This window comes from Quercus lobata, chromosome 5, assembly GCF_001633185.2.
Source record: "Quercus lobata isolate SW786 chromosome 5, ValleyOak3.0 Primary Assembly, whole genome shotgun sequence".
NCBI classification, from domain to species: Eukaryota; Viridiplantae; Streptophyta; class Magnoliopsida; order Fagales; family Fagaceae; genus Quercus; species Quercus lobata.
The window spans coordinates 35835006-35846492 of NC_044908.1; the positions used below are offsets into that span (position 1 = coordinate 35835006).

Consider the following 11487-nt stretch of genomic DNA (forward strand, 5'->3'; position numbering starts at 1 on the left):
TTTTTTTTTTTTTTTTTTTAATAAAAAGTATAGAGTTATTAAAGGTAAAAAAAAAGGTGAAATTTTTTTTGAAAACGTGAGATTAGGTAGTTGGAGTATTTCAAATACCTTGAACAGAGAATGTAGAAGAAGAATTTAACTAAGAAAGTTGGCATTTTGTTCTTAATTTGTTTTTGAATAGGAACCGATTGCTTGCACTTTTGTGTTTTGAGAAAGTGATCGTACAGGGAGAGTGAGAGTGGTGAAGTGGGTTCCTTCTTTTTTGCCACCACGAAATGATACATCTGTAGAAAAAAGCAAACTGCTTGATGTTTTAAAAAATTGATTATATTTCTAACTGGGAGAAGGTTTTTATTTTTTATTTTTTATTTTTTTACATACTCAGATAAGAGGAGCAGGGTTTTTTTTTTTTTTTAAAAGTATAGAGTTATTAAAGGTAAAAATAAAAATAAAAAAAATAATAATAAAAAAAGTGAAATTTTTTTTTTGAAAATGTGAGATTAGGTAGTTGGAGTATTTCAAATACCTTGAACAGAGAGTGTTTATATTTTGTAGGCAATGTTTTAGTGCAAGTTAGACATGTATTTTTACTTGTCTATCCTTAAGTTTTGTCTCTACTTAAACTTAGGAGTGTTGGGGGAATTTTGGAACAAAAAAAAATCCGGTCCAAACAGGGCAGCTCCTTAAATAGTAATATAGATTAAATAGTATTATAGATATAGATATATATTGATGATAACTTTAGGCTTGTCAAGAGTTGACAGATAAGTCTAAAGTTCATTGGAGGTAGAACCTTATTGTCCCTTTGATCTCATCCCAAGCCACACACTTAAACCCAATTCGGCTGACCAAATTAGATAATCAGTTTTTATTTAATAAGAGTTATTAAATAAAATAATTGCCAAAGGCAGTTAAAAACATACGTACGATTAAAAGAAGAGAAAACAGTTTTTCTCTATAGAGTCTTTGGAATACATGTTTCCAAAGGAAAATTAACATATGAAAGTACTGATTGAGAGACCACTCATTTTGGACACCATGTGGAATTGGGATGAAGATTGAAGGTATTCTTAAGTTTTGTTTTTGAATCTCACTGCATCAAGGAATGTTTTCTTTTCTTTGTTCTAGAATTCAAGGTTACATGTTATTTCTTATGAATGAAGCAGATCTTTATGTTGCTTCCGCTGTGGGTTTTGTATGAGATGCAAAACCAGTTTTTCCAACACATTCAAAGCCATATGAACGTCTGTGATGATATTAATAATCCCCTTGTCAATACTTATGCTAATATTCTTCCTCTTGTAATTGATGCCTTCACTGATTTATGGAGAAGATATATAACTTGAAACCGTTGGCAAAGTTCACTTTGCACTAGTTTATTGCTTACAACAAATGGGGTTGGGTGAATTCGAACCAGTTTCTCCTCATGCGGTTTGTTTTTTTTTTTTTTTTTTTTTTTTTTTTTTTTTTTTTTTTGAGAAACAGGTAGAAAATCTCTGTTTATTAGTTTTTATTTGTTTTTTAAATGAAGTGAAAAAAAATAAAAATAAAAACGAAGGCCCGCGACTAGTTAACCATGTCATTGTTGGTGTTTTGTTGGATACTTTAATTGTTGAAGCTTATGCTGCCATAAATGACTCTTATTTATCTATTATTTTGCCCCTTGTGTAAAATTAGTCATACCTAGTGCACAAAACTCTCATTTTTGTGGGATATGGGAAAGGTTATATATAGTAGGCAAGTTCACCCCCAATTTATTGAGGAGACTAATTCCCATACTCAAACTTGCGATTTGTTACTTTTGGTAGAAGACATTTGCTATCGCATCAAAACTCGACCTCTCTCTTGTGTAAATTTGGTAATAAATGAATTTTTATTTGTGGAAAGTTTGCGGCAATAGGTATCTAATAAAAGTTAGTATATTTTAACACCAATAAGAACACCTCATAGGAAATAATGCTTTAGAATCTTGATTGGAGAAGGCTAAAGAAACTATTATAAAAGAAATACAACAATCTAGTCTACGTTAAGAATTATGATTGACAAGGTTCAAGCAATTGTCACTTTGGAAAAACTAAAGAAATTACCTTGTTGGATGGAGAATGGATGTAGGCCAAAAACAATGTAAGATCTTGTATTCTAAGGATGTGTTATTTGGTATTTTCTATTTTTTACTTGTACCTTTATTTTTTGACCCGGGGTTCTATTCTTGCACAAACTGTTTAGAACCTTGAGAATTAGCAGAATTAAGAAAATTCTTAGCATGTATACTTGACTTTGGGTATCTGTGACAGGTTTCACTACAAAACTATACACGTCGTTAAGATCCATGATTTTAAAATATCCGAAATGCCAATGCTTTTGATAATTATATACAGGAAAACTACAAAAATAGTGGTACTAATGAATTCAGTAATTTTAACTGTTTATATATATTTTTTTTGGGTTTCATTTCAGTTCTAATGCTAACCTTATAGTAGAAAATTTAATGGTCTACAATGCAATTCTGCTACTTTTCTTTGGATATTCAGACTAGTTGACATGTTGGAAATTTATGATTATATATATATACTCAGAGAAGGTATGATACTTTGTGAACACAGTATTTCTGTTATGTACTATCATTTTATTGGCAGTCTCTTACCTTAGTTCATTTGCATTACAGGAAATTTGATTTATCACACTTGATGTTTCCATATCCCATTTAGTGGTTTGACTTAAGCTTACCATAGAATCTAACACTCCAATATGATGTCAATGTAATTGATGATTCTACAAAATGTTTGATTGCGGTTACAAGTCACAGTACATTGGTGGCCAGAGGGAGAAATTTTTAAGGTAAAGAATGTACACTGCATATGTTGTTCCTTGCTATAAATGATTCCCATTTCTCTTCTATAAAATTTAAAGATTATTGATTGCTAATATATATAAATGGTTCTTATTTGATACTTTTAATTGGATTAGCAAGGAAAAATAATTAACTTCAGTTCAATGAACTCAATTTAAGGTAAAATGAGGCTACTGGGTTTTGTTGCTTTTGACTTTAGGAAATGCAAATTCTCTTGATGTTGGATGCTGAATATTGTATTGTATATTTGTCACAATGCCTCCCTGATTAGTTCATTGATCAATGGAAGGGATGGAAATAATGTTAGCAGGCTGGAAGAAGTTGAACTTTCAGAAATGAGCAAGGGTTACTTTGAGTAAAAGTAACCTTTCTAGTTTACCAACCTACTTCATGTCACCCTTTCCTATATGCCAGGTAGCATTGCCAGAAGATTCAAATAGATTTTATGTGGGGTGGTACAGAGGAAGAGAGGAAAATTCCTTTTGTAAGTTGAGACATGGTTTGTCCCCCTATTAAATTAGGGAGAGTAATTATTCAGAAGCTTGGTATTTTCAGTTAAGATTTATTATGAAAGTGGCTGTTGTGCTACGCAACCGAATGGAATGCTCTTTGGAGAAGGGTTGTTGGGGCTAAATATGGAGAAATGAGGTCAATGGTGTTCAATGGATGTAGTGGTACTGATGGGGTGAGTGTGTGGATAACGAGACATAATTTAATGAACTTATAGAGTTTTCACTTCTTCTTTTTTCGTTTTGTATATAATTTGCATTAGAGATGGACACAATTTTTCATTTTTTTTTATATTATTTATCCTGTTGCTTTATATATAATACGAATATTCATTTTGATTCAGAAAAGATAAAGCTAATGAGTCTATGACTCACATATAGTTTACAATCAATGATATATTTGTTAATCACAATTTTTTATACAAATTGTTTTTAAATGATCTTTAGTATATAGCACCTTAAATAATAGTAAGTTGCACAATGAACTAGTTCAGTAGATAGTAAAAATGTGCTTCTAAAATATTAGATACCACATTTTTTTAGCATTATGTTCAAAAGAGGCATAGGAGTAGTTTACATTTTACTTGCAATGATTTTCATCAGTAGTTCTTCTCTATATGGATATACAAAAGCAGTAGCAGTGATTGATTTCAAGGTTGTTGGCACTGTAGGTTGGATGACCTTGATTCTATGTTGTCAACGCCTTCTGGTGCTGTTGGAAAGAAGCGAGCCATATTTAATTTAGAGGGGCTAAACCTTACTGGTCGTGCAAAGAAAAATTCATCAAAATCCTTTAGGTATGGAATGAAAGTGGGATCAGATGGACTAAAGACAATTGGGCGATCACTCAGGTCTGGCGTCACCCGGGCAGTGTTCCCAGAAGATCTTAAAGTATCTGAGAAAAAAATATTTGACCCTCAAGATAAATCCCTCTTGTTATGGAATAGGCTTTTTGTCATATCTTGTATTCTTGCAGTTTCTATTGATCCATTGTTTTTCTATCTTCCTGTCTTCAATCATGCATCAAATTGCCTTGGTATGGATACAAAGTTGGCAGTCACAACAACTACTCTGCGGACAATTCTTGATTCTTTCTATCTTATTCGTATGGCTCTTCAGTTCCGCACAGCGTATATTTCACCATCTTCTCAGGTTTTTGGACGAGGTGAACTTGTGATAGATCCTACACAGATAGCCAAGCGATATCTACAACATTATTTCATTGTAGATTTACTGTCTGTGCTTCCTCTACCTCAGGTTTGAGAAACCATGCACAGTTTCTTTGCTCTACTAGCTTGCATGCCTATTTAAATCTATAGACTTCTGTGTCTTTAGAATGACTTCTTTTACTTTTTTTTCTCTCAATAATGATATCTTTTACTTTTATTGTATTAGAAAACTATGGAACTTTTTTTAATATACCTTATTCCATCTTGCAGCATCATTTTCCATAAAATTTAATGGAATAAAAATATATGTTATTCATTTTGTGTTTAAATTGTTGAGTTTGTTGCTTTCTATGAGTTCTAAGTCTTAAACTGTGAAAATTTGAAAGCATATGGATGCAAAATACATCTGTCAGCAAACGATTACTAATTACATCATACATTAATTTTTTAGATTTTTATACGTCCAGATCAAAGATTTTTCACTTTGTCTAAATCATAGAACAGATATATGCCATCTAAGTTTTTAATAATTCTTGAAAACCAAGCAACCAAATTATCCAATGAGATCAGAACCAGTGTTGAAACAGATATGTATGGTTTACAAGGGATTTTTTCTTTTTCAAATTTTTCTGAATAAAAATTTATGGATTCCCTATGGTTGAGGGAATTGTTAGTAATATTTGTAAAGATGACCTCTGGATATTGTTTTTTACAAATTACAAGGCATAATTCCTGAAAGTTTAACTAGAAGATGTAAACTGGAAGAGCTAGTCATTATGCATTTTAGTAGGAGCATTAAACTGAATGTCTTTCCTATCTTATATTTATTTTAGAGTAAAAATAAGTTAAAACCATTTCTTGAAACAGTGATTTGTGCTGCCTCACTTGAGGCAATATCCCCCCCACCTTTATTTTGTCTTTCGATAAATATAGCACTATCCATTGTTATGTACAAAATATTCAGCTCTTTTTTTTTTTTAGTATTTCCTTGCACAATATATGCTATAAAAGAAACTGCAACTCCTACTTTTGTTGGGCATGACAAAATATTTTTCCCTTCTATTGTGTTGAAAATGATTTTAAATTTTTCACTGCAAGTTAATGAACAAGGTAAAATAAATCACTGCAAGTAAATGAACTAGGTAAAAAAAGAATAAGAATACTTGAAAAGTAGAAGTGGATGAGTTATACTGACCGTCAAAAGTGTACTAGAGAGAAAGGATTGGATTCCACTACATACAATTACATCTTTGAGAGGGGTGGACAAATTACACACAGTGAACTACATACACATAATGCATGCATTGCTTTAGTGAAAGGAAATGCTAGCAATCTGTTGTCCAGTCAATACTCACATTTAACTTACAGGCCTCAGCCCATGCATTTTTCTCATGGAGAGAAAATAGATGAGCTCTGCATGAGAGAATACTTAGACAAGTAAATCTATAATAAAAGAACTTGGAATAGGCCAACATACTATATTTTACTGGACTTTTACAGGTAATTAGGTATGTTATTAGCAAGAATCAGAACTTTTTGTCATTTCTACTACCAGTGACCCTTAGTTGAAATGCTACAGATATATGCCTACATGATTAGCTTTGTGGCACTTTTTTTTTTTTTTTGGCATCCTTAAAATTGAAATTATATGATATATAAGATTTGCATCCTGCATGCATAACTGGTCATATTTGGCTCTGTTGGCCAATTTTTTTTTCATGAAATTATGTGATTATATATAAGATTTGCAGTTTTGCATGGTAGTAAAATGACTATTTGAAGACTGGTCCTATGCTATTTATGATTTTCCTTCAGCATAATTGTTCCATTTTGCAGCCTTAGTGCTGAATTCTTCATTAACATAGAAGTGTTCCACAAGTTCTGGAATAGGAAGAAAAGCATCATTTGATTTTGTTTTATTCTCATTATCTGCAGATTGTAGTGTGGAAATTCCTCCAGAGATCAAAGGGCTCAGAAGTATTGGCTACAAAACAAGCATTACTACATATTGTCTTGTTTCAATATGTTCCAAGATTTGCCCGCTTTTTTCCTTTGAATGCAGAACTTAAAAAGACTGCGGGTTTTTTTGCTGAAAGTGCTTTGGCTGGTGCTGCATACTATTTGCTTTGGTATATGCTTTCCAGCCATGTAAGTGTTCATACTTCTTTTTTACATATTAGGTGAAGCTCTCATGAGATGTGAGTGTCATGTCTAGTATGACACAATAATTAAAACTTGGAAAGGGAAAAAAAGGTGCATAGAAGAATAGTGAATTGTAGATCAATATGTCGCCTTTCTTATTCTGATGAGCCCTAGATATCATGTTAATATCTTTGTTTAATAATGTACATAAACAAAAATATAGGAAGGATTTCTAAAGAGAATATTCTATACCTCCCTCCCCCTTCCATGTTAGGAAGAAAATAGTTTTATGAGATCAAGCTGCCCTTATTTTAATTTATATATCCAAGGCATTTCATAAAAGAGGAATAAATTACTTGAAGTGATTGAAGATATTTATGTCGCGCATGACCTTTTTTATATGGCTGACAGTCTGCTTTGAATTGAATTTTTCATCTCTCTCTCTCTCTCTCTGATTGTTTCAGAGTTCAATTTTTTGGTCTTGAACTCAATTTTCACATTGAATAACTTTTGGATGAAAATTTTCAGATAACCGGGGCCTTTTGGTACTTATTTGCTGTTGAGCGAAATGACACTTGCTGGCGGCAAGCCTGTAAGGATAGTGGAAAATGTGACATAAATTACTTGTACTGTGGGAATAAGCATATGGAAGGTTACAGTAATTGGGAAAAGATCAGCAAGGGTGTTCTTGGTAGTCGTTGCTCTATTGTTGATGAAGATTCACAATTCAATTATGGAATTTACACAAATGCTATATCATCTGGTATTGTTGCATCTAGGACTTTTTTCTCTAAATTTTGCTACTGTTTATGGTGGGGCCTGCAAAATTTGAGGTATCTTACTTTTTGCTAGTAGATATATGTGCACAATACTTGCTATTCTTGATAGGCTAAATGCTATTTAGTCACTTAGCTCTGTCACAAATTATACAATATATGCATGTGTAACTTACCCATCAAAAAATAGATAAATGAATAATTTAAAATGATTTTCCTTTTTCTACTTTTTTTTCTTTTTCTTTTTCTTTTGGGCTTAGGCATCTATTTATATATATATATATATATATATATATATATATATATATCATTGAGATACTTTTTTAATTGGTAGCTTTATGATAAGGATAGTACATCCATGAGCAGATCCATTAGATAAATTTTCTTGGTCAGCCAACAAGTCGAGCACTAGCTTAATAGGTTCACAAGCTAGCCAAAGTCAGAAGTTTTTAGATTTTTATGAAAGGCACTGATAAATTCTACTTTCTCTAGAATTGAAGAAGTTAGTATTTAAACTCAACTTTGGCTTTATTAGTTATGCAGTATTTTTAGACATTGTCTATAAGTCCTTTTATAGTGCTGATCATGGATATTTCAAAATGATATATACTAGAAAGTTCATAAGGAATTTCCAATATGTCTTAAGTTACTCTTGTTCCCAATATTTTAACATGTTTGTGACTCAAGAGGTAATGGAATTCTTTTAAAGATCAGCAGCTAGCCAAAATTATTGGCCCTTATGGATAACCAAAATCTCTATATTGGATTTGTACCATAGGAAAAAAAAAATGTGCAGCCACAATAACTTGTTAATACAATTACATAATTTTCAAATATGCAATGATATGTGGTAGATTCCTGCATCATGCGATAATTATCATTGTCATAATTATTAAGTTTAGTAAAGTAAAAAATGCTAATTTCTGAGTTTATTAGCTCCCAACATCTCCGTTATTAAAGCACATTGCTATTTCAATTTCTACAGTACACTTGGTCAAGGGCTTGAAACCAGTACCTATCCTGGAGAGGTTCTGTTTTCCATACTAATAGCAATTTCTGGGCTCCTACTCTTTGCACTTCTGATTGGAAATATGCAGGTGAGTTTAATACTACACTTTATAACCACTTCTTCAGATAATTATTTTTGGGATGCGCATGAGGACGCTCATGTTAGTCAGTATTATTACATATAAGTGCCGAAACATATTTGGATATTCTTTTTCTGATAATTAAAGCAAAATAGTAATTGGAATTGCTCCTATATCTCATTTTTTGAGAATAACAATGCTTGACAACTAGTTGTTGTTGGGACAAATGGACGAAGCATATGCATTTTAAAGTTTTCTTTTTAAAGGAAAGTGGAACTATGAATATAATTGTGGAAACAGTTTAAATATTGCATGCAGATCTTATGTTTTTAAGGAAGTACAAATATTTTACAATAATGCTGACCTTTAAGGTATCCTGTGATTGCAATAGACATACCTCCAGTCTCTTACAGTTCGTGTTGAAGAGATGAGAATCAAAAGGCGTGATTCTGAACAGTGGATGCATCATCGCTTACTTCCACAGGATCTGAGGGAAAGAGTTAGACGCTATGACCAGTATAAGTGGTTAGAAACACGAGGAGTAGATGAAGAGAGCTTGGTCCAGAGTTTACCAAAAGATCTCAGGAGGGATATCAAACGACATCTTTGTTTGAATTTGGTGAGAAGGGTAAGTATATAAAAGTAATCATGTTATAACTTGAATCACCAATAGGATATCTAGCATTCTTTCATTTGTCTTAAGCCTATAGAGCATTCTGTTCATTTTTTAAATAAAAAATTCCTTTGCTATTTAATCTCAATAGCACTTTAACATCAGTCTTGTATCCTGCCAGTGTCCTATCTTGCTGATGTTTATTCAAAGAGAGTGAATTCTATATGATGGTGTATGCAGGTTCCTTTGTTTGCCAATATGGATGAGCGGTTACTTGATGCCATCTGTGAGCGATTGAAGCCCAGTTTATACACAGAGAGAACCTACATTGTTCGGGAAGGGGACCCGGTGGATGAGATGCTCTTTATCATTCGTGGGCGCCTGGAGAGTGTCACTACAGATGGTGGAAGGAGTGGATTTTTCAACCGAGGTCTACTGAAAGAAGGGGACTTCTGTGGAGAGGAGCTTCTAACTTGGGCACTGGACCCTAAAGCTGGTTCCAACTTACCATCATCAACTCGGACAGTGAAGGCTTTAACTGAGGTGGAAGCCTTTGCCTTGGAAGCAGAGGAGTTGAAGTTTGTTGCCAGTCAGTTTAGGCGCCTTCATAGTAGGCAGGTTCAGCACACCTTCCGTTTCTACTCACAGCAGTGGAGGACCTGGGCTGCCTGCCTTATCCAGGCTGCTTGGCGACGGAATCTCAAGAGGAGAGCTGCAGAACGTCATCGTCAAGAAGTGGCAGAAGAAGAAGAAGAGGAGGAAGCATTACACTATGGTAAAGAATATGATGATGTAAGGGCATTAGTTTCGCGAAGTGATAGTACATCTAGGCTTGGTGCAACTATCTTAGCATCCCGATTTGCAGCTAATGCCCTTCGTGGTCATAGGCTTCGGAACCCAAGTGCTGGAGGCTTGGTGAAACTGCAGAAGCCCCCGGAACCTGATTTCACAAATTATGATTCAGAGAACTAGTTTGTTTATTTTAGATGTTGAAAACCAAGGAGCTGATGTTGCTAGCTCTTGCTGTATACTACGGATATTGCTCATTCCCGGTTGCAAAACAGTATTGTTCAACTTATTCTAAGTGATGACAAGAGTGAAATTTTTTTCCTGAAAGGCGGATTGGTGCAGGTCTCTGTATGGTCTGAGTGGCAGACCATTAACTCTCTTCTTCTTCTTGATGACCCATTAGACTCAATGGTCCTTTCCTGGCAAAGGTTGGACTACTTATAAAATGCTTTATACCATGTAAAGAGACTCATTGCAAAACATGGCTAGAAGGATAGGACCAACACCTGGTCTTTGCCATGACTTGCATGTGTTTAGTTTATTTGTTTTATAAAAAGTATCTCAAAATTTGAATGCAAGAAATTTGTGACATCAAAAAGCTGCTCTACACGAGTTAGTTGAAAGTTTCAAAAGGGATTCTTCATATTCTTGAATAGAAGTTTCCTGTTCTTTAATTTTTAGGCGACATCACCAAGGTTAACTTTGGGACAAAAGGAATATTTGTTTACTATCTAAATATCATACAAAAAAGTTGTGAATACATATATTTTTTCAAGATGCAATAATTTATTGAGAATCAATTCTTAAGAATTGTTCTTTAGTTGGAAATTGCATTACACGTACTGTTTTGGATTTCCTGAATCATGGGATCATCCCCCCAAAATTTAATGAAACTCATGTTATTCTCATTCCCAAAGTGAAAAATCCAACAAAGATTACCCAATACAGACCTATTAGCCTTAGCAATGTTATTGTAGGATTGCTTCTAAGGTCCTTGCTAATAGATTAAAAAAATTTCTACCACATATTATTAGTGAGAACGAAAGTACTTTTATGTCTTAGCATCTTATCACAGATAATGTTCTCGTTGCGTTTGAAACAATGCATCATATAAGCCAAAAAAAGAATGGAAAGGTAGGGGAGATGGCCCTTAAATCAGACATGAGTAAGGCTTATGATAGGGTCGAATGGGATTGTCTAGAAAAAATAATGATCAAGATGGGCTTTCATACACAGTGGGTTGACATAATGATGAGGTGTGTTCGCTCTGTCACTTATTCAGTCAAAATTAATGGCCAACCCCAAGGTGTCATTACTCCTACTCGGGGATTACGCCAAAGGGATCCCCTCTCCCCTTATCTTTTCTTGTTTTGTGCAGGAAGTCTTTTAGCCCTTATAAGAAAATCAGTGAAACTTGGAACTATAAAGGGAATTGCTGCATGTGCCAGAGGACCATCAATCTCATGCCTGTTCTTTGCTGATGACAGTCTAATTTTTTGTAAAGCCACAAGTGAAGAATGTTCTAACTTGATTGGTATCTTGGAAAAATA

At 33.6% G+C, this 11487-nt stretch overlaps 1 protein-coding gene across 2 annotated transcripts; it reads left to right on the top strand.

The window, feature by feature from the left end:
* The first annotated feature begins 956 nt into the window (after window positions 1–956).
* LOC115989202 (putative cyclic nucleotide-gated ion channel 8) lies at window positions 957–10517 on the top strand. 2 transcript variants are annotated; one of them, XM_031112869.1, is made up of 8 exons: window positions 957–1064; window positions 2666–2838; window positions 4032–4617; window positions 6465–6677; window positions 7200–7504; window positions 8433–8544; window positions 8927–9163; window positions 9389–10517. In XM_031112869.1, the coding sequence occupies exons 2-8, from the start codon at window positions 2780–2782 to the stop codon at window positions 10118–10120; spliced, it is 2244 nt and encodes a 747-aa protein (XP_030968729.1). In that variant the 5' UTR covers window positions 957–1064; window positions 2666–2779; the 3' UTR covers window positions 10121–10517. The 2 variants fall into 2 exon arrangements, with proteins under 2 accessions (XP_030968729.1, XP_030968730.1); XM_031112870.1 differs by lacking the exon at window positions 957–1064 and adding an exon at window positions 2048–2124.
* Window positions 10518–11487: the final 970 nt, after the last annotated feature.